The sequence below is a fragment of the Polyodon spathula genome, chromosome 22, assembly GCF_017654505.1.
Source record: "Polyodon spathula isolate WHYD16114869_AA chromosome 22, ASM1765450v1, whole genome shotgun sequence".
NCBI lineage: Eukaryota > Metazoa > Chordata > Actinopteri > Acipenseriformes > Polyodontidae > Polyodon > Polyodon spathula.
This window is the reverse complement of record NC_054555.1, coordinates 18,814,705-18,839,037: the sequence shown is the minus strand read 5'-3', so window position 1 is coordinate 18,839,037 and position 24,333 is coordinate 18,814,705. Positions and strand designations below refer to the sequence as shown.

General features: G+C 40.6%; 1 protein-coding gene across 1 annotated transcript in view; it reads left to right on the top strand.

Moving 5' to 3' along the window:
- Positions 1-18,824, top strand: part of LOC121297543 (testis-specific serine kinase substrate-like) — a 26,873-nt gene extending 8,049 nt beyond the window's left edge. The window contains exons 3-9 of the mRNA XM_041223896.1: positions 4,391-4,776; positions 5,770-5,835; positions 9,376-9,459; positions 11,690-11,871; positions 16,689-16,811; positions 17,576-17,770; positions 18,692-18,824. Of these exons, the coding sequence (XP_041079830.1) occupies positions 4,391-4,776; positions 5,770-5,835; positions 9,376-9,459; positions 11,690-11,871; positions 16,689-16,811; positions 17,576-17,770; positions 18,692-18,824 (1,169 nt within the window). The remainder of the gene's footprint in view (positions 1-4,390; positions 4,777-5,769; positions 5,836-9,375; positions 9,460-11,689; positions 11,872-16,688; positions 16,812-17,575; positions 17,771-18,691) is intronic.
- Positions 18,825-24,333: the final 5,509 nt, after the last annotated feature.

Below are 24,333 nucleotides of genomic sequence, written 5' to 3'. Positions count from 1 at the left end.
GTTCCTTAGTCACTCCAGTGTAGCTTTGGCTGTGTGCTTTGGGTCATTGTCATGCCTAAAGGTGAACTTACGTCCCAGTTTCTGCTTCTTGCAGAGGGCAGCAGGTTTTCCTCAAGGACTTCTTTGTACTTTGCTCCATTCATTTTCCCTTCTGTCCTGACAAGTGCCCCAGTCCCTGCCAATGAGAAACATCTCCATAACATGATGCTGCCACCACCATGCTTTACAATAGGGATGGTGTATTTTGGGTGATGCACTGTGTTGGGTTTGCGCTAAACATAACGCTTTGCATTTAGGCCAAAAAATTCCATTTTAGTTTCGTTAGACCACAAAACTTTTTGCCACATGGCTACAGAATTTCCTGAGTGTTTTTTTTTTTTTTTTTTTGTTTTCTGCATACTTCAAACGGGATTCAAGGTGGGCTTTCTTGATTAATGACTTCCTCCTTGCCACCCTACCATACATTTGTGGAGTGCTTGGGATATTGTTATTACATGCACACTTTGACCAGTCTTGGCCATAAAAGCCTCTAGTAAATTTGTCATTCTTGGTAGCCTCTCTGATCAGTCCCCTTCTTGCTCGGTCATCCAGTTTGGAGGGACGGCCTGTTCTAGGCAGGGTCTTGGTGGTGCCGCACACCTTCCACTTCTTAATAATCATCTTGACCCTGCTCCAAGGGATATTCAAGGCCTTTGATATTTTTTTATACCCATCCCCTGATCTGTGCCTTTCAACAACTTTGTCCCGGAGTTCTTTTGAAAACGCCTTGGTGCTCACAGTTGAGTCTTTGCTTTCAAATGCACTACCCAGCAGAAGGACCTTAAAGGAACTGCTGAATTTATCCTGAAATCATATGAATCGCTACAGTTTAACACAGGCAGGGGCCACTTAACTTGGTGTGTGATTTTGAAGGCGATTGGTTACACCTGAGCTAATTTAGGATTGCTATTACAAGGGGGGTGGGGTATTCGCCCCACACGAGGGGGTGGCCACTTCTCCAACCAAGTCACAAAATTTCAGACTGTTGTAAGGATGTGTAACAAATGTGTTTTTTCACTTGGAAGTTGTGGGGTAGGATGTGTAGATAAATGAAAAATAATAATAAAATAATAAATAATAATAATAATAATAATAATAATAATAATAATAATAATAATTCCAAGCTATAAGGCAACAAAAGGTGAAAATTTTGAAAGGGGGTGTATACTTTCTATAGGCACTGTGTGTGTGTTTATATATATATATATATATATATATATATATATATATATATATATATATTATATATATATATATATATATATTATAGTTAGCATTGTCTATGTCTGTAATGACCTCTAATGAGGGATATGTTGTTTAAATGATCTCCCTGCATTGTGGAGATGTCATTTGTGGTGCAGTTGCTAAGTTTGGTATTACGGTATCCATGGGGATACAATAGCATGACATCATAATATGCATCACAGTTGAATCAAGCTCAGAATGTGGAATCTTTGTGGGTGTAAGTAACTCTGATATAATGTACCGCATTCAGACCAGAAAAAAAGTACTTTATAAGCAAGGTATGTTATATCCAGCAATCCAATATTATATCAATGCAAAAGTTGTGTACAGTATTAAGATACAGTATTAAGAAGGAAAATGTTAAGAAAATGTTGCGCTTATACAGTAACTTAAGAAACAATTACAACTGACAAATGTAGATACTGTACACAGCATATGTATAAGCAATATATGCAATGTAATAATTCAGAAACAGTTTTTAAGCAAGTGTGATGTTTTTTTCCTGGCAATTCTGAAAAGGCAAGAATTGTTCTTGTCGTGATGTCATCTTGTGCAGTTTGAGGTTCTGGCTTTGCCATCTGTGCAAAATCTCATAATGCACGATAAGAAATTCCCTTCAAACAGCACGCTAAATTATTATAAATCACAAAAATAAGGATTTTATTACGGATATATTTTAAACCTCTCCTCAGGTGTTTTGAAATGGTTTGGTCCAGGTTTTGTAGGCTAGTTAATTTATTTACTGCATTTGTTAAAAACAAAAATGCAGCCGCTGAATCGTACAACTTTTCAATTAGAGAGTGTTTTATTTTTTAAATACAGTACTGAGTGTGATTAAAATATCTTGGCTACTTCATTCGCTTAGTGTCGGATTTACAGTTTGCAGAAGCAGCACTGACTGGAGCAGCAAATAGGATCAGATTTAGTTAGTTTTAAGCTTGCAGTGTTCAGTATTTATACTGTATTATATATACAGTTGTCAAACGAACACAACATTTATGGAAGGTTTATTATTGAGAGTGGATTGAATGTACTTAATAAACGCATACAATACATGTTGTGAATTTGATAGTAGTACATAATATCCGGGAGTAAGCGACAGCAGAGTAAGTATTCAGCAGTGTGTTTTGATAGTAAGTCGCTGCTTTGGGTCCTTGTTCCATAGCTTAGGTACATTATATATTGGGTTTTCGTTATATCCCAGGTACGTTATAGGCTAGTTCCACTGTATACATTTGTTAATCTATTTATGAAATTTCCTTCCTACCCATTGCTGACAATACTCACTTATACTATACTTTTATACTATACTAACGACTTGTGTCGCTCCTTACTATCTAAGTGGGGACAATAATGTGTGTGTATTTATATTAAGGATTAGTATCTGAAGAAAGACACGATTCATTGCCAGTACTGCAGTTATTGATCTCATCATTTGAATTTATTTTTATTGATAAAAACTGGATAGGCATGGAGTGTAAGATATTTGAACGTGAATACAGCTTTTCTGGATTTCTGTGACTTGTTATGTTGTGGTTGTTTATTAATTTTAAAACATTACAAAGGATTTAAAGTATGAAAAAAACGCTGTCTGTCTGTCTGCCTGTCTGTCTATCTAGCTATCTAAATAATGTATGTAGCTATGAGAGCTTGTACAAAATATTTTTATAGACACTGATTTTTCCACTGAGAAGAAAAACTGTTTAAAAAACTTCAGCGCCAAAAATATCAGTAAAAAAATGTGTATATGTATGTATGTATGTATGTGTGTGTGTTTGTATGTATGTATGTGTGTGTGTGTGTGTTTGTATGTATGTGTGTGTGTTTGTATGTATGTATGTATGTGTGTGTGTATGTGTGTGTGTGTGTGTGTGTGTTGTATGTATGTATGTATGTATGTGTGTGTGTTTGTATGTATGTATGTATGTGTGTGTGTGTGTTTGTGTATGTGTGTGTGTATGTATGTGTGTGTGTGTGTTTGTGTGTGTGTGTGTGTGTTGTTGTATGTATGTGTGTGTGTGTGTTTGTATGTATGTGTGTATGTATGTGTGTATGTATGTATTGTGTGTGTATGTGTGTATGTGTGTGTGTGTGTGTTTGTATGTATGTGTGTGTGTTTGTATGTATGTATGTATGTGTGTGTGTGTTTGTATGTATGTGTGTGTGTTTGTATGTATGTATGTATTTTGGATTTCACTTTTTTACTGCTTGCTCAATTTGTTGGTTTATCATCAGTGTTTACAATTTTAGGAGCTTCTAGATTTACTTCTAGTTGTTTTATTTCACTTTTCAAATAAAGGTTGCATTGAAAACCTGTAGTTTAGAAAATTGTAAAATAGCTAATTATGGTCTATAAAATACCAGAAGTATTTTGCTTAAAATTGCAGGGTATTATTTCACAGTTACTTTGTAGAAGTACTGTATTACATTTAAATTCAATGAAATTACAACTTTTAACTTTGTGTCATCAAATGCAATCCGAGTAGTGTCTTGGTTCGTGGAACTCCACAGTGAGGATCTCACCATCTTCCAAGGAGGCTTGGGCAGGACCAAAAACTACAGCACTGCTGGTGGCCCATTTCTATGCATTGTATACCTCCAATATTGTATGCCTCCAATGTTTGGTTTATATGTAGCATTCTCACCCCGTCATTGGAAAGGGATAGGATTGGTTGCGTCTGGATTGAAGATGTGCAGCCTGGAATTATACTAGGGGAAGTCAGAATCACTGGTGAAATGATGTATAAGAAGTTATTATAGACCCTATTTCTTCTGGTATAAGAGTGTCTTCATATGGGAAGATGTTTTGTTAGCCACATTGTTGAAGGAGACAGCACTCGTACCATAAGCCAAAACAATACATAGACAATTCTGTTTCTATATCTTTCCAATTGTTATCTGTTGGTAATCTACCATGCAGGAGACGAGACTTATGCAATATAGGATGTACTGGAATGGTCTTAAATCTGTTGTTTTGATTGGCTGGGGGGGGGGGGGGGGGGGGGGGGGTTCTTGATTTATAATATATTTTTGATGTACTTGAAGAGAGTGCAGTAATGATCATTGGGATAAGTAATGTATTATTTCTTCATTAAAAAATACACAGAAAAAGAGACAAGTGAAGGCTCAGCCACAGAACCACCTGGTGTACTGGAGAAGAACTACAGGTTCAAGGACATTCTACAGCTTCCTGTTGGTCTAGGGGAGGAGATCAGTGAGAGCCAGGACACAGTAACATCTGCTGGTGGGGAGGGGAACTACACCAACGATAAGGACACACCTCAGCCCAACCTGGAGGAGACTGCTAACAGCCTGGACCAGTTTCTCACTCTCAGACTCCCTCTAGAGGACGAGGAGGAGGAAGAGGAATCCTCTGGGCCAATGAAAGATGAGGAGAGCTCCAGCACAGACACAGAGTTTTCAGAAAATGAAGACGGGAATGCCAGCATTGTAACAGCACCCCCTGCTGCAAAGGAACCCAAATACACACAGGTATCTCAATTGCCGGTCCAACAGCAGTTTATGTATTAAAACTGTAAATGTGACAGAGCTAAGATATGGGGCAACCTGACTTCTTCCAGGGGAATTCAGAACCCACAAAATGAACAGTAAGAAACATTAGAAACTGCAAAAGAGGCAATACCAAGATAAATATAAATATTGATACACGTGACCCCATCCATTCCAATACATTATCTTTGAAACAAAATCAGTAAAAAATTATATTCATATATTTATAAAACGGGTATTTTAAATATTCTATCCTGACTGGTGTTGATTTTAGAGCATATCACCATGGGTCGGCACTTCTTTTCAAAAATCAACAAGACATATGGAATTTATTGCAATAAACACGACTGACATGTACAAGAGATGCTGAATGAGTCTGAATCAGACACCAATGATTAAAACAGTGAAAAAAAGCTAAAGCATGTATTCAAATCAATTCAAAACGTAACATTCTGATCCCTCTCTGCTTCTTCTCCGTGAACTACAGCATTTCCCTATCCCATTCTGAAAAAAAAGATCTTAAACTTTCAGCTTTTTTGGGTCGCTCTTAAAATAACCTGTTTTGTTTCCTCCGCCCCTGGTCTGCTTGCCTACTACCACTGGACCCACCCCTGTGCACGCCACACACTCGAGCATGGTGATATTAGAGTATATCACACACCCTGTAGTGCCTTACTGCTAACTTATCAAGCAAGTATTGTTTTGTTTTTTTTTGTTAAAGAATTTTGTCTTTCTACTGTATTTTGTTATATCAGGTTTAGTGCACCATGGAGCAAGGTATGTAAAAATAAAAGTATTATAAAGTATTATTAAATTGCCAAGTGAGTGATGCAAAGGTTTTAATAAGTGTTATTATTAAACTCCCCTCTCTTTCTCACACTGTCCTCTTACACTCTCCATCTCTCAAACACACCGCCTCTCCCTGGTTTCTCCCCTCCTACTCGCTCTCTTTGTCAGATTTTCTCTCACCCTCAGGAGATAAAGGTGGGCCCAGAATCTCTCCTTCCTGTTGAAATCACTCACTGTCTGTTTGAGCTGGAGGTAGGGACTCTTCCAGCTGTGAGGAATGTACTTATTGAAGTGATAATGTCTGTCCAAGAAGGCTGCTTGAGCTGCTTGTTTGTTGTCATTGTTTACAATATCGGGGCTTCTGGGTTTATTACTTATTTGCCAAGTGCCTGCCCCTTTCTGTATTTATGTGTTCTGTGTTGCGTGTGGTGTGTTAATGTTGGTGTATAGGTATTGGTGCAAGGGATATAAATGGGTCTGTGTAGCATTTAAAATATATAGTTGTATTTAGGCATGGGGATTGCACGTCACTTCATGTGCATTTAAAGTATTTAATAATATGTGAGCAAGGGGTTGCACAAATTAGTTCACGTGCTGGGATTCAAGTGAATAATTAATTAGTAATTGAATCCTGGCACAACAGTATATATATATATATAGATGCACGTTTCACTCATTCGGGGTTGTGTGTTCGGTAAGTGGAGACCAGGTGTGGAGAAGAGGTAAAAACGATTTATAAAACGAAAACAATTGCAAAAATGTGCTGTCTTATAAACCAGCATGACACTTTTTATAGTTTATAATCTGTTTGTTTGTTTAGTGTTCATCCTCTGTTTGTCTGTTTCGTTTGTATATTTATTTTGGCCTAAAGTGCTGTGTGCTGTTTTTATTTAAACCTTTTATTTTGTTAATTTATTAAACTGCGCAACAGCGCAATTCATATTTCACCTCGTAGTACTGTGTGTTTCTTCCGGGTCTGACGTCGCCACTACAGAGTGCTTGTCACAGTATACCGTAGTCATTTGAAATAAATACTCACTTTCTTTTGACAGTTTTTTTGGTATCAGTTATGCAACATCTCAAAATCAGTATTCTGCTCTGCAAAAAAGTATAGTTTATTACACAGCTAACCACTATACAAGCCAACTTGCTACAAATAGTACATTTACTGTACAACTACAACAATGTCATTTGCAGAAAAGACTTGCTTACAATCCCACTGAATGCACTTTATCAATGCCATTGTACTACTGGATAACAGGGTGATAAAAAGCTTTCATTCTTGTTTTTCCCTTTGGCAATACTGATACCTGCACTTTTTAATCCTCACTGGCCTATGTATTGTTTATAATGTGAAGAAAAAGGTTTAATCAAGTACCATGTATTACATCCCATGCCTGTTCCTTGCGAGATATACACTATTGCATTGAGAGTCAGAGAGGATCAGAAGGAGATGTATTTCTACTTATTGAGAATTGTATTATTTCTGTCCTGCATGCATGACTGGCACAATTTCTTTATGCTCTTCTTCACTTGTTCAGCTGGGTAACATTCTGCAACATAGGACAAATTAGGTCATTATTCACAACAGAAAAAGGTTACAAGAAAACTTGTATTGTTTATTCAGCATCCAAAAGTCAAAAGAACATGTCAAGTAAAACGTTAAAACCACATCGACCACAGAAAAAAAGTATAAAAATAGCAACAAGTGAAAGAAACACAAGACAAAAACAGCAGGCTGGGCTTGCAGTATCAATGTGGATTTTCGGGGATGTTGTGTTTTATGACCAGTGCATGCTGAAAAAAGTTGTGTTGTGATGTCTGTGTCTGTCAAAGTATGAGTGTGTGGATGTGCTGTAAAGTGTATGTGTGTGTGTGTGTGTGTGTGGATGTGCGCCTGTCAGTGTGCGAGTGTGTGGATGTGCCTGTCAGTGTGCAAGTGTGTGGATGCGCTGTAATGTGTGTGTGGATGTGCTGTAATGTGTGTGTGTCTGTCAGTGTGAGAGTGTGTGGATGCTCTGTAATGTGTGTGTGTCTGTCAGTGTGAGAGTGTGTGGATGTGCTGTAATGTGTGTGTGCCTGTCAGTGTGAGAGTGTGTGGATGTGCTGTAATGTGTGTGTGCCTGTCAGTGTGAGAGTGTGTGGATGTGCTGTAATGTGTGTGTGTGTGTGTGTGGATGTCAGTGTGCGAGTGTGTGGATGTGTGTGTGTGATGTGCTGTAAAGTGTGTGTGGATGTGCTGTAAAGTGTGTGTGGATGGCCATTCGGCCCATCTTGCTCGTTTGGTTGTTAGTAGCTTATTGATCCCAGAATCTCATCAAGCAGCTTCTTGAAGGATCCCAGGGTGTCAGCTTCAACAACATTACTGGGGAGTTGGTTCCAGACCCTCACAATTCTCTGTGTAAAAAAGTGGCTCCTATTTTCTGTTCTGAATGCCCCTTTGTCTAATCTCCATTTTTGACCCCTGGTCCTTGTTTCTTTTTTCAGATTGAAAAAGTCCCTTGGGTCGTCATTGTCAATACCTTTTAGAATTTTGAATGCTTGAATCAGGTTGCCGCATAGTTTTCTTTATTCAAGACTGAAAAGATTAATTTTTTTAGCATGTCTGCTTATGACATGTCTTTTAAACCCGGAATAATTCTGGTTGCTCTTCTTTTCACTCTTTCTAGAGCAGCAAGATCCTTTTTGTAGCAAGGTAACCAAAACTGAACATAATATTCTAGATGAGGTCTTACTAATGCATTGTATAGTTTTAACATTACTTCCTTTGATTTAAATTCAACACTTTTCACAATATATCCAAGCACCTTGTTGGCCTTTTCTATAGCTTTCCCACATTTCTGACTCAACATAAACTAGGTCTTTTTTATAGATTCTTTCTTCAATTTCAGTATCTCCCATATGATATTTATAATGTACATTTTTATTGCCTGCATGCAGTACCTTTTCTCTATTAAATGTAATTTGCCATGTATCTGCCCAGTTCCGAATCTTGTCTAGATCATTTTGAATGACCTTTGCTGCTGCACAGTATTTGCCACTCCTCCTATTTTTGGTCATCTGCAAATTTAACAAGTTTGCTTACTGTACCAGAATCAAAGTCATTAATGTAGAGTAATGAGTTACTACTGGGAAGATATCCTCCGGCCCAGGGGATTTGTTTATTTTAAGAGCTCCTAGTCCCTTACACTTCTGCCTCGGTTATGTTAAAGTTATTTAAAACTTGATAGGAGCAGGTGGACATGTGGGGCATGTTGTCTGTGTCCTGCTTTGTAAAAACTAATGAAAAGTAATCATTTAATATATTTGCTTTTTTTTTTTCTTCGTCTATGACTTTGCCATTTGTATCTCTTATACATTTAACCTCCTCTTTGAAAGTTCTCTTGCTGTTATTATATTGGAAAAACATTTTGGATTTGGTTTTAGCCCCCTAGCAATGTTCATTTCTATCTCTCTCTTGGCCTTTCTAACTTCCTTTTTGACTTGCGTTTGCAGTTCCAAGTATTCTTTCTCTGTACTTGTTTTTGGTCCCTTTTAAATGCTCTGTAAAGTGCCTTTTTTCGCGGAATATATATATATATATATATATATATATATATATATATATATATATATATATATATATATATATATATATATATAATTGAGCTATTAAACCATTTTAGCAATTTTGTTTTAGCTTTGTTTGTCAGTGTATGTCAGTGTGTGTCTGTGTGTGTGTCAGTGTGTGGATGTGCTGTACTGTTTGTTATTTAGCCTTGTCTGTGTAATAGCCCTTGATGCTATTTGCAGGAGGAGTGTAAAGGGGTTGAAAGAATCTCAGAAGATGTGAAATGCAAGATGCTGCTCATTCACAGCAGTACCGTCAGCATTCAGGTGAGAAACAGTAATCTTGTAATCTGCCACACGGTGTTGGGATCGGGTTTCAGAACTTTTGTTTAATCCATTCAGACTAACCTTGGTTTTAAAAAGGAATGCTCCATCTACCACGCAATGCAGAATGACAGGGTGGGATAGTTCTTCATTTTCTGCAGTATAGCATTCAGTGCATTCGCATTCCTACAGTAGGAACCGTATGTTCCTGCCCCTGCACCACAGATTGCATTAATTCAGCAGCACTTTGTTATTCCTGCTACCAGGTAGCAGAAGAAAACAGAAAAGTTCATTCAAATAACAGCAGGGGACGCTGTGGCCTTCAAGTAAATGCTTTTGGGAAACAAAACCCTGGCAGCTACAAAACTCACCAAGGTTAAATTCTAGATAAAATGCCTTTAATCCTTGCTAATAGTATGGTGAATCACATTGGGTTTTCAAAATAAGGGAGCTTTTGCAAACTGAAATCTTAGTGGCCTGAATTGAAGTGAATACCTTCCAAGACAAAATCATACAACTATTTACAAAACTGCATCAGTGTGCTCAGCAAGATAATAGCAGATTAGACCTAATTTATTAGGTTGTGTCAGCGCCATTCAAAAATAAAATAAACAATCTTCTGGATTATTTGTTTAATCATTCTGATTATGTGTTTATCATGTTTGAATGGTATATATTTTTTATTTGTCTTTTTGCGTCAGTGACTTGAAGAAAAAAGTCCCAGATTTTCACTCTGTAAATCTGGAATCCCCTAATTACATGGATAGTGCAAGAAACTAAAGCTCTGATATAAATTTAGTCAGACCCCAAAATCTAACAACCGGACAAAACTCACAAAAATACTAAAATACAAATCAATATGTATAATTGAGCAGTTCTGAACAATTATAAAATACTGGTAAGAAATGAAAGTTACTTTCACCTCTGGATGCAAATCATTTCACTAAGTGGAGATGCAAAGCTCTGCAATCCCACCCCCCACCCCCTCCTCCATCTCACAGTGCGACATTAACAGTGCTGTACTCCGTATGTATTCAGTGAATGTGTATTCACTTTATTGAAACAAATTTTCACTAACAGATATACAAAAAAAAACCATACCTGCACAATGTAGTGATGCAGTCACTATTTGATTACAAACTTACAAACTAGTCCAGTGTTCCCTGCATCATTGCATGAGCCACGCTGTGTACATGCCTAATCACATGAGAGGTGATCAAATTCAAATTCAAAAACAGCTTTATTGGCTGTACACGTTGCACTTGATACAGTACGTATTACATGTAGTCAGTTTGCCCCGAAATGATTCTTATAGGCAGATTGCTTGATTCTCACAAGCGGATTATTTTAGCATGGGTGGTACAGGAATGATTTTGTCCCGGTGGTTTTGATCAGTATATGCGGTTAATTCTTATATCATGGATTCTGATAAACAGAATGCACTGTATTATTATGTTGTACTATGTAAGTTAAAGTCAATCGATATTTGATAATAATAATTATTAAAAAAAAAAAAAAAAAAAAAAAAAAAACATGGAAATGTTTTTATTTGGTCGATTGAACATGTGCAGAGTATACACACCCATTTCACAGGCGGGAACTAGGGCTGCATGAAGTATTTAGAGGTTTAGCCTCGAGGGAGTGATGATGGCCTTTTGGGTGAGGAGTGCTTGTTTTTTTTTTTGTTTTTTTTTTTTTAAATTTAGTCATCTTCAATTTTTTACCCCGGTTTTTTCTCCCCAATTTACTGTGCCCAATTATTATCTGTATCCTCGGCTCACCGCTCTCAACTCGGGGAAGGGAGGCTGAAGCATGCGTCTTCCGAAACGTGCTCCTACCAATCTGACATTTTTCACACTGTGGATCCACAGCGAGGCCATCAGACCTATAGTGCTGGAGGACAACACAGATCTGGAGGCTCCACTGCAGAACCACAGGCGCCCTATCGGCCACAGGGATCGCTGATGCGCATTGAGCCGTGGATTCCCCTGCCAACCTAAGCCCTCCCTACCCGGGCAGTGCTTGGCCAATTTTGCGCTGCCCCCTAGGAACTCCCGGTCACGGTTGGCAGTGACATCCCCAGGCTATAGGGCACCTCCACGTGGAGCGCTTTTGCTGGATGCGCCATTCGGGAGCTCTCTGGAGTGCTTGTTTTTTTAACTGTTAGTGGCCTGCAGGCTAGGGCAATGGATGGCGTCCGGGCTTTATACTGTAAGAACCTCATACTGCGGAGGTCGGCCCCATAGGCTCCCGGGATCCCCTGAAAACAGACAAATCCTCTGAATCTGCGGAGAATCCTTGGAGGTGCGGCCTCATGGACCGGGCCGTGCCCTCAGAGGATGGAAAGGTTCATAACCTGGAAAGAATGAAGGAAAGAGAATCCCAGTCTCCAGGAGCCGCCCTCAGAGAGGTCAGGCAAGTCCTCCAAGGCCAGGCACTGGAGTGCACCCGCAGGGGTATCTAAAAGATAGTTTGTTAGTATATGGTTTTTAGTATTTAAGGATTAGTCCCCTCTAACTCGTTGCAGTGAGGAACCCCCTTTGAAAGAAGGCATGAGTAGCTGCGGCTGACTTCAGGCCAGGGAAGTGAGACTCACTAACTCCCCATAGAGGAGACCGGCGCAGAGGCAACGCGGCAATTGAAATATAGAGGAGGAGGAGGGAGGAGGAGAAAAAAGCAAATGCTAGAGAGACAACAAAGATTGTAACATGGCTTAAATAGGCAGATAGCTTTGATAGGCAGGAGAAAAATAGGAGGAGAGGAACCCTAGCTCCCACCCTCGAACTACACTTTAAAGTTAACATAAATTGTCTTGTTTGAAATTTCTATATATATATATATATATATATAATATATATATATATATATATATATATATATATATATATATATATATATATATATATATATGTATATACACACACACACAAGGGTTTAAAATACTATTATAATGATTAAACACTCAATAGGGCTGAATGAAGAAATCTAAAAGAAACTGAAATGACAAACATGTCTTTTTCAATGTTCTAGTTTATTTGAGTATTTCTTAAGGTTTTAATGGTTTTCAAAGACCTCCACATATTTGCAACTTTAGTAAAATTTGGGTACATATACACTGTGATTGTGTGTATTGTGTCACCAAGAAATACAATTGATAAGACTATCTTGAAAATGTAACAGAGGTGCCAGTATGAAAGGTGCGTTCTGTCTAACGCAGACTGCATACACCGTAAGTGGAAAAAGTTATTTTAAAAAAGCATTCTCACTGCATGACAGACTGTCACAAAGATGGCTGGAGTGGGTGGCGTCAGACCAGAGCCAGGAAATAAACAACGAGAGAGGTGGAGTTTGGTGGAGCTGAGCAAATGGTTTCGCTCAGCATTTAATAAATAAACAGAACAGAAACTAAGAAGGTTGCAACAAACAAAAATTCGCCAAAACAAAAGAGACAAACAAAACGGACTATACAGACAAACACGGTGAGCTGGATTTCTTCTTATTCTTATTATTACCTCCGTCTCCAATCCCATTCTCCACTCACTGAACACACAACCCAGAGTGGGTGAAAACATGCAGCTTTTATGCAGCTGTACCATGACTCGATTGCTAATCAATCATTCATAAGAAAATAAGAACATAAGAAAGTTTACAAACGAGAGGAGGCTATTCGGCCCATCTTGCTCGTTTGGTTGTTAGTAGCTTATTGATCCCAAAATCTCATCAAGCAGCTTCTTGAAGGATCCCAGGGTGTCAGCTTCAACAACATTACTGGGGAGTTGATTCCAGACCCTCACAATTCTCTGTGTAAAAAAGTGCCTCCTATTTTCTGTTCTGAATGCCCCTTTGTCTAATCTCCATTTGTGACCCCTGGTCCTTATTTCTTTTTTCAGGCTGAAAAAGTCCCTTGGGTCGACACTGTCAATACCTTTTAGAATTTTGAATGCTTGAATTAGGTCGCCACGTAGTCTTCTTTGTTCAAGACTGAACAGATTCAATTCTTTTAGCCTGTCTGCATATGACATGCCTTTTAAGCCCAGAATAATTCTGGTCGCTCTTCTTTGAACTCTTTCTAGAGCAGCAATATCTTTTTTATAGCGAGGTGACCAGAACTGCACACAATATTCAAGATGAGGTCTTACTAGTGCATTGTACAGTTTTAACATTACTTCCCTTGATTTAAATTCAACACTTTTCACAATATATCCAAGCATCTTGTTAGCCTTTTTTATAGCTTCCCCACATTGTCTAGATGAAGACATTTCTGAGTCAACAAAAACTCCTAGGTCTTTTTCATAGATTCCTTCTCCAATTTCAGTATCTCCCATATGATATTTATAATGTACATTTTTATTTCCTGCATTCAGTACCTTACACTTTTCTCTATTAAATGTCATTTGCCATATGTCTGCCCAGTTCTGAATCTTGTCTAGATCATTTTGAATGACCTTTGCTGCTGCAACAGTGTTTGCCACTCCTCCTACTTTTGTGTCATCTGCAAATTTAACAAGTTTGCTTACTATACCAGAATCTAAATCATTAATGTAGATTAGGAATAGCAGAGGACCTAATACTGATCTCTGTGGTACACCGCTGGTTACCACACTCCATTCTGAGGTTTTTTCTCTGATCAGTACTTTCTGTTTTCTACATGTTAACCACTCCCTAATCCATGTACATGTGTTTCCTTGAATCCCAACTGCGTTCAGTTCAATTGGAGTCGCGGTACAACTGCACGTGAATTAATGTCCTGGGCCAAGAACAGGGACTTTAAGGGGTTGATGGGTGGCAATGTTGCCAGTAGCCACGCTGCTACTGGCCATGCTGTCAGCAGACGTTCTGACAGGGGGGCGAATTTCTCCTCCCACTGTACGACTGGCAGCGGAAATGCTACCAATGTTGTGGCTGTCAGCAGATGTGCTGACAGCTCCCAGACTGACTCCTTCAGCCGGGGAAAGTCCAGCAGCGGAAAAGCTTCTGGGGTTGATCATCTCCAGACCTCCCCCAAGATCTCCGACAGCGAAACTGCTGCGGGGGAAGGTGGTCTCCTGACCTCTCCCCCCTTTTTGATAGCCGGCAGCTCCCTCTGGTGGTGCTCCGGCCACACTGACCCCTGCGGCCGAACAGAGCTGACTGCAACCCCTGGTGAAGAAGTTCCAGCAACCCCAGGCGATGCGGAGCGGCTGGCAACCCCAGGCGATGAGGAGCGGCTGGCAACCCCAGGCGATGAGGAGCGGCTGGCAACCCCAGGCGATGAGGAGCGGCTGGCAACCCCAGGCGATGCGGAGCGGCTGGCAACCCCAGGCGATGCGGAGCAACAGGCAACCCCAGGCGATGCGGAGCAACAGGCAACCCCAGGCGATGCAGAACAGCTGGCAACCCCAGGCGATGCCAGGCAGACATCCTTGGGTGAAGCGAGGCAGGCATCCTTGGGCGAGACGAAGCAGGCACCTTGATCCAGCGATCCAGCCCCTCAGCCTGACGGTGTCTTCTGACATTTTTTTTTTAAACAAGAAATTGTGGTTCCTGCTCTGGTCTAGGAGGCGCTGGTAATCCCACGATGACACCACATGTCACAAAGACGGCCGGAGTGGGTAGCATCAGACCAGATCCAGGAAACAAACAACGAGAGAGGTGGAGTTTGGTGGAGCTGAGCGAATGCTTTCACTCAGCATTTAATAAACAGAGCAGAAAATAAAAAAGTTGTAAGAAACAAAAATACAGGACACGAGACATTGGCCAGAACAAAAGAGACAAACAAAACAGACTATACAGACAAACATGGTGAGCTGATTTAGCGATTCTTCTTCTTCTTCTTCTTCTTCTTCTTCTTCTTCTTCTTCTTCTTCTTCTTCTTCCTCTTACCTCTGTCTCCAATCCCGTTCTCCACTCACCGAACACACAACCCAGAGTGGGTGAAAACTTGTAGCTTTTATGCAGCTGTACCGTGACTCGATTGCTAATCAGTCATTCAATTGGAGTTGTGGTACAACTGCACGTGAATTAATAAAGTGCAATTCCCTGTGCTCAAATATTACTACGTTTTACTTGCACGTGAAGTGCTGTGCAATCCTCATGCCTAAATACAAATATACATTTTAAACACTCTTGTTGGCTATACACCAACATTAACACACAACACAAAATACACACAGCGGCGGGCACTTTGCCACACAGACATTTTAGGGTAATTGTGTTTTACATTAAAGCAATGAAGCAGGTTTGGCTGTAGGTTCTAGTTTAACATTACATTAGATTGCTGTAGGTTCTAGTTTCATAGTCGTAGTCAAAATATTATTTATAGGCCAATACTTGGGGGTAGCAGAAAGATGTCAGGAAATGGCACATCCCAACAACCTCAGTTGTCTACAAATTCTCATCCCAGCAACCTCAGTTGTGCTGCAAATTCTGCCGAAAGATTTTGTGTCACTTTGGTTGGTTGCCTCAACAACAACACAGACCATTTGTGCCAATAGTGAAAATAGCATAATGTTAAAACCAACCAACTTTATTATCATCAATTATGCAATTTCATTGCTATACATTGCATCCACCACAACTGTCCTTGTAAACTAACTCAGTATGCCACAAAGCACTGAATAATGTCCTTGATCTGACCTGTAATGACTCTGTAACTTGGTTTTGCTTGTCTGAAATAACATACAGCTGTTCTTCTTTGGGTTGGGTTTAAATTCTTACCTGTCTGATACAAAATCTAATCAAACTATCCATCTCTCTCTGTACACACAGGAGAAGCTACGCACCCTACAAAGGAGGCTAGCAATGGGAGAGGACAGTGGCAGCAGCAACAATCACATTAAGTGTATCATCCCCAGATCCCCCACCCCTTTCCCAGAGCAATGCATGCACAAGCTCACCTTCCACTCTCCTACGAGGAACATCAACTTCCCACTGGCTACATCCCACCCACACCCTCACCATCATCATCATGACTATACCAGCCCACTACACTACATACCTGGTAGAACATCCATCACTGCACTGCCAGTACATGGAGTGACTCACCATCAACATCATGACTGTACTAGCCCACTACACTACATCCCTGGTAGAACATCCATCACTGCACTTCCAGTACATGGGGTGACTCACCATCACCATCATGACTGTACCAGCCCACTACACTACATCCCTGGAAGAACATCCGTCACTGCTCTGCCAGTGCATAGCCCTCCACCATGTAGCACCACTCACCCAAATGCCACCCATCACAGCTGTATAAGTTCCCTGCATCCCATCCTTCGCCATGCCTCGAACACCACCCTGCCCGTCCAAGCCCTGAGTGTGAACTGGCAGAGAGACAGTGATGACTCCATGGACATGGTCTCTGATCTCAGGTAAAACACAGGGTTACTTTACTGGTTATATCATAATTCACCATTATCACATCTCTCCAACACTATCCCAATCTGATTTTAGTTACTATGAACATTTCTATAGGGGGATTTATTTATTTATTTTTTTAAATCCCCCCTTACTACCTTTTTAATGATCGTGAAATAATTTGGTCATGCTTTACAACAACCAGGCTATTACAGAGTAATTAATAAGCAGTTATTTGTTTTTGTCTGTTTTCAGTGATAACCATTAATAAGATAAGGTTAGGATTGAGTCATGAGTAATAAAAAGAAATAATACACATTTCTAACCCAGCATCACTACTTATAATTGTTTTCAGGTTGAAGTGTTACTCAACAAACTTGTTGTTGACTGCTGTGCTGTACATATTACTGTAAGTGTTTTCATATTTGTATTCATAAATCCTTGGTCATTAATATTGACCATTCATTTTTTGTTTGACTCTGTTTGACTCTAAATGTCACTAAGTCATCCAACACTAATTTATATCCAAATATTTGTGAATACAAATATTAGAAAAATCGCAGTTATGTTGAAAAATATGCTATAGCGATACGTACAGTATAACACAACAAAAGCAGTGGTAAGAAATGTTTTATTATGAATTCTGTCGCATGTTCAGTAACACTTTAATCAAAGGCAATTGTGCTTTCCTTCTGTTTCTTTGTAGTCACCACAGGGGCCGGGGAGGGGTGCTGTGTATATTGTACTGAGTGGGTTTGTTGCGGGGATTACATTGCAGGGCAAGTCTGGAGAAACTGGTGTATGAGTGTGCAGAGGAAAGGAAAGAGAGGCAAGAGACCATGCTAGCACTTGGAGAGTTTCAGAACCAATTCCAGGCCTTCATGAAACAGTGGGAGAGTGCGCAGAGAGAGCAGGGCAGGATCGCAAACTCACTGGATGAGCTGAGAGAGGAGACACAGAACATCTCTACAGTGTGAGAGAGGGGGAGAGGGAGAGGAGACACAGAACATCTCTACAGTGTGAGAGAGGGGGAGAGGGAGAGGAGACACAGAACATCTCTACACTGTGAGAGAGGGGGAGGGGAGACACAGAACATCTCTACACTGAGAGAAGAGCGGGAGGGGGAGAGCAAGATGAGAGAGCACAACACCTCTACACAGAGGGAGGGGGAGGGGGAGAGCAGGATGAGAAAGGAGACACATAACATCTACACTGAGAGAGGGGGAGGGGAGAGCAGGATGAGAGAGGAGACACAGAACATATCTACAGTGTGAGAGGGGGAGAGACTGACACAAAATGTTATATATATATATATATATATATAATATGATATAATATATATTCTATATATATAGAGATATGTGAGAGAGAGGGGGAGGCGGAGAGGTGACAGACCATCTCTACACAGAGAGAGAGGGGGAGGGGGAGAACAGGGGTAGAGAGGAGACACATAACATCTCTACACAGAGAGAGGGGGAGAGGGAGAACAGGGTGAGACAGGAGACACAGAACATCTCTACATTGAGAGGGAGCGGGGGAGGGGAGACACAGCCTGTATCTACACAGAGGGAAGGGGAGGGGAAACACAGAACATCTCTACACAGAGAGGGGGAGGGGAGGCACAGCATGTGTCTACACTGAGAGAGGGGAGGGGAGAACAGGATGAGAGGAGACATAACATCTCTGTGAGAGAGAGGGGGAGGGGAGACAGAACATCTCTACACTGTGAGAGAGGGGGGAGAGCAGGATTAGAGAGGAGACGCAGAACATATCTACACTGTGAGACAGAGGGGGAGGAGAGACACAGAGCATCTCTACACTGTAAAAGAAAGGGAGTGAAAGAGTGTGATTGAGGCCCTTGTCCCTGACTCTTCTCATCTTCTCCCTGTCACAGAGCTCAGAGCACTCTATCTGTCTTCTCCCAGTTGGGTCAGGAGCTGGAGCACCTCTGTGCAGTAGGAACACGGGCCTGCAATGTGTCCAGACAACTGCCCACTGCAAAACAGGGTGAGAAAGAGCTTCAGTGAGGCCCAGGGCTATAATCAGGATAGATTGTGTAGACAGCTAGCCATTGTGTGGTTAGACACACTGGAGAGACTGTAACAAGGCCAATATATATACACATGTCAGAGAGGTCACACAGATTGGTGGTTATATATATAATATATATATATATATATATATATATATATATATATATATATATATATATATATATATATTTATATATATATCTATATATAGTCTCCAATTCAGAGTTGGGTTCAAGTGCATTTAAATCTTACAAATGCAAATGCATGCACTTTAGTTGCATCTAAATACAAAAGCAAATGCAGCTGAGACCTGTCAAGGTACATGTTTTTCTTGTATGCTCTCAGCACACTCATTTAGGAGGACACAAAGATATTTTGAACTCATATAAGTGGATAATTTGTGCACTGACTTTATATTACCTTATCCAGGCAACTATGAAACAATCAAGAAAAATCACACAAACTCAGTTTATTTGATATGATTCTCAGTAGAACAGCCGCTAATCTATCAATATATTCTTTCCAGGAGGAACTGTAAATATCTACGTCATTGATATATGCCGCTGCATATTCTCGATGCGGTTGTAAAACCTTATCCATCAGTCTCTGAAAAGTAGCTGGGGCCCCATGAAGTCCGAACGGCATAGTACTTAATTTGAAAACACCACCTGGGGGTGGAAAATGCAGTTCTCATGACAGGCCTCCGTTAACGGAATATGCATGTACCCTTTCATCAGATCCAGAGTTGAGATAAACTGTGCTCTCCCCAGTCGGTCTAAGAGGTCATCTGCCCAAGGCATGGGATATGTATCAAACTTAGGAATAGCATTCACCCTACTGAAATTGATTCATAACCATAGTGACTCATCTGGTTTAATTACCGGCTCAATTAGGCTACACCACTCACTTCAGAACAACAACGCTTTGTCCAGCTTGAAAGTTCCAAATATTTTCTTTTTTATTGTAGTTTTGCTGCTGTTTCTGTTGTTTCACCTTAAGATTGTCGTGAGCCAACTGACCGACCAACTCTACGCAATCACGCATCTTTAGTACATACTTAACAACATTTTAGAGTCTTTTGAATGTTCTTCCCAATGTTCTCATCAGATCCCACGGTTGTCGGTCATACAGAGGTCAACGGAGAAAACCCTGTTGAGGATTGAGGTACTTTGCGAACTGCAAAGAGCAAGTAGGAAAGTACACTGAACAAAAATATAAACACAACATGCAACAATTCCAAAGATTTTACTGAGTTACAGTTCATATAAGGAAATCAGTCAATTGAAATAAATTCATTAGGCCCTAATCTACAGATTTCACATGACTGGGAATATAGATATGCATCTGTTGGTCACAGATACCTTAAAAAAAAAAAAAAAGGTAGGGGCGTGGATCAGAAAAACAGTCAGTATCTGGTGTGACCACCATTTGCCTCATGCAGCGCGACACATCTCCTTCGCATAGAGTTTATCAGGCTGTTGATTGTGGCCTGTGGAATGTTGTCCCACTCCTCTTCAATGGCTGTGCGAAGTTGCTGGATATTGGCGGGAACTGGAACACGCTGTCATACACATTGATCTATATCATCCCAAACACAATCAATGGGTGACATGTCTGGTGAGTATGCAGGCCATGGAAGAACTGGGACATTTTCAGCTTCCAGGAATTGTGTACAGATTCTTGCGACATGGGGCCTTGCATTATCATGCACATGAGGTGATGGCGGCAGATGAATGGCACAACAGTGGGCCTCAGGATCTCGTCAGGGTATCTCTGTGCATTCAAATTGCCATTGATAAAATGCAATTGTGTTCGTTGTCCGTAGCTTATGCCTGCCCATACCATAACACCACCGCCGCCATGGGGCACTCTGTTCACAACGTTGACATCAGCAAAACGCTCGCCCATACATGCTGTCTGCCATCTGCCTGGTACAGTTGAAACTGGGATTCATCCGTGAAGAGCACACTTCTCCAGCATGCCAGTGGCCATTGAAGGTGAGCATTTGCCCACTGAAGTCGGTTATGATGCTGAACTGCAGTCAGGTTAAGACCCTGGTGAGGACAATAAGCACGCAGATGAGCTTCCCTGAGACGGTTTCTGACAGTTTGTGCAGAAATTCTTCGGTTGTGCAAACCTACAGTTTCATCAGCTGTCCGAGTGGCTGGTCTCAGGCAATCCAACAGGTGAAGAAGCCGAATGTAGAGGTCCTGGGCTGGCGTGGTTACACATGGTCTGCAGTTGTGAGGCCGGTTGGACATACTGCCAAATTCTCTAAAACGATGCTGGAGGCGGCTTATGGCAGAGAAATGAACATTCAATTCTCTGGCAACAGCTCTGGTGGACATTCCTGCAGTCAGCATGCCAATTGCACACTCCATGAAACTTGAGACATCTATGGCATTGTGTTGTGTGACAAAACTGCACATTTTAGAGTGGCCTTTTATTGTCCCCAGCACAATGTGCACCTGTTTAATGATCATGCTGTTTAGTCAGTTTCTTGATATGCCACACCTGTCAGGTGGATGGATTATCTTGGCAAAGGAGAAAGACTCACTAACAGGGATGTAAACAAATTTGTGCTCAAAATTTGAGAGAAATAAGCTTTTTGTGTGTATGGAAAATTTCTGGGATCTTTTATTTCAGCTCATGAAACATTGGACCAACACTTTACATGTTGCATTTATATTTTTGTTCAGTGTAGTTTAGCTCAATTTCTCTTCTTAATCTACAAAGCGATGCGGCATACTCTTTAAAGTCTGATTGAACCATTCGACCAGCCTATCCGCTTGTGGGTGATAAACTGCTAAACTGAGGTTCAAATCTAACTAATTTACAATATACACAATTGCTGAATACAGCTTGACATGAAATTAGTGCCTTGATCAGTGGGAATTTCTTTAGGGATTCCCACCCTAGAAAATAATTTAACTCATTAGCTACTGATTCCACATTCATAAAACCTAAGGGAACGGCCTGTGGGTATCATGTTGTGTAGTCCACCACCATGAGAATATACCGATACCAAGAATCAGCTCCCTCCGGAAGGTCCACTAAGTCTACACCAATTCTCTCAAAAAGGCACAGCAATAATAGGAAGTGGGACTAAAGGTACAGAGTGAATTGATTTAGGAGCAACCAATTGATATGAGGGACATTCCCATCTCCGCACATGACTGTGAACCTCAGGCCAGTAAAACCATCCAAATTATTTGGTCCCTAAATGGCCTGAAAAGGGAGATTATGAGATAATCTCATAGCCTCTGATCGAAAAGGCTCAGGAACCAATAACTGTGTTACCGGCTGTTGCATCCCGGCAGCTTGGGTTATTCTATATAAGTGCCCGGACACAAAAAAAATGTGGAAATCTTACCAGCTGACCCTTATTTATAGCCTTCTTCTCAATATATCTAACCTGGTCCTGAGCATAACGCAATGTGGGATTATTCTGTTGCTCTTAACCCAAGACGATGTCTTGGTGAAAATGACCAGGTATATCAAGGGGTGTCTTTTATTACCTGACCTTCCTTCTCAGTAACCTTGCACTCCAGATCACATTCAATTCCCATTCCTTTGAGAGCCTTAAAAAAAAATTGCCCGAATTCTAGATAAATTTTGCTAATTGTTTTATCACACTGTTTAATTTAACTGTGAAATCAAGACTATTCCCTGACCTAATAGTCGGTAAAAAAAAAAAAAAAGGCCAATCTCTCCCCAGTAGGACAGGACATTGCAAACTTTCTTCTACAGCTACTTTAACATTCACCTTTCATTCACCAACTGTGAGATTCATTTTTGTGGCAGGATAGACCCAGATTTCTCCTTGAATACAGGAGATAGCCACTTTGCCTCATGGTTCCCAGAACACCCCTTCCAAGAGATCTCGTTGAATTAAAGTCTGCACACTGTAACTTTGGTTGCACTGTAAACATCTGGGCCACCGCTGCTTCCGAGGTGGGTGGGGTCGCAAGTTTCTCTAGCAGCTGTCCAAAGAACATGGGCAAGCTGCTTACGGTGAAGCTCCTCCTTCACCTTGCGGTGTTTCTTCTGCTCCCTTTAACACTGTCTCTAGATCCATAATCCCACAATGACACCACATGTGGTATGATGTGGCCTGTAGACAACAAAATATAGTTCAGGCAGTGTTATAAGTGACACAACAAAATGTAATTACAGTTCAGACAGTGTTATAAGTGACATAACAAAAGAAAAATACATTTCAGGCAGCGTTATACAGTGGCTCTCAAAAGTATTCACCCCTCTTGGCTTTTCCACATTTTATTGTGTTACAACATGGAATCAAAATGGATTTATTAGCCACCAACACAAAAAGTCCATAATGTCAAAGTGAAAAATAAAATCTACAAATTGTTCTAAATTAATTACAAATATAAAACAGAAATAATTGATTGCATAAGTATTCACCCCCTTTTCTATGGCACATCTAAATAAGCTCTGGTGCAACCAATTGTCTATAGAAGTCACATAATAAGTTGAATGGAGTCCACTTGTGTGCAATTAAAGTGTTTCACATGATTTCAGGTTAAATACACTTGTCTCTGGGAGGTCCCACTGTTGGTTAGTACATTTCCTAACAAAAACTACAATATGAAGACAAAGGAACATTCAAAGCAAATCCAGAATAAGGTTCTTCAAAAGCACCAATCGGGTAGGATATAAGGACATTTCCAAGGCATTGAATATCCCGTAGAGCACAGTGAAGTCCATTATTAAGAAATGGAGAGAATATGGCACAACTGTGAATCTGTCTAGAACAGGTCGTCCTCAAAAATGGAGTATCCGGGCGAGAAAGGCACTAGTCAGGGAGGCCACCAAGAGACCTATGGTAACTCTAAAGGAGTTACAGTCTTCCACGGCTGAGCTGGGAGACAATGCACATATGGCAACAATACTTCACAAAACTGGCCTTTATGGGAGAGTGGCAAAAAGAAAGTCATTGTTGAAAAAAACTCACATCAAATCTTGGCTAGAGTTTGCCAGAAGGCATGTGGGAGACTCTGATACCAAGTGGAAGAAGATTCTTTGGTCTGATGAGACCAAAATAGAGTTTTTTGGCCTTAACACTAAGCTGTATGTTTGGCGCAAGCCTAACACTGCACATCATCCTTAGAACGCCATCCCTACCATGGTGCTGGCAGCATCATGCTATGGGAATGCTTCTCTGCATCAGGGCCTGGAAAGCTTGTGGAATGGATGCAGCAAAGTACAGAGAAATCCTGGAGGAAAACTTGCTGAAGTCTGCAAGAGACCTGGGACTTTGGGAGAAGATTTATCTTCCAGCAGGACAGTGACCACAAACATACAGCCAAAGACACACTAGAGTGGCTTAAAACAAAAAGGTCAATGTCCTGGAGTGGCCCAGTCAAAACCCGGACCTCAATCCAATTGAGAATATGTGGAAAGAGTTGAAAATTGCTGTTCACCAAAGGTCCCCATCCAACTTGATGGAGCGTGAGCAATTTTGCAAAGAAGCATGGGCAAA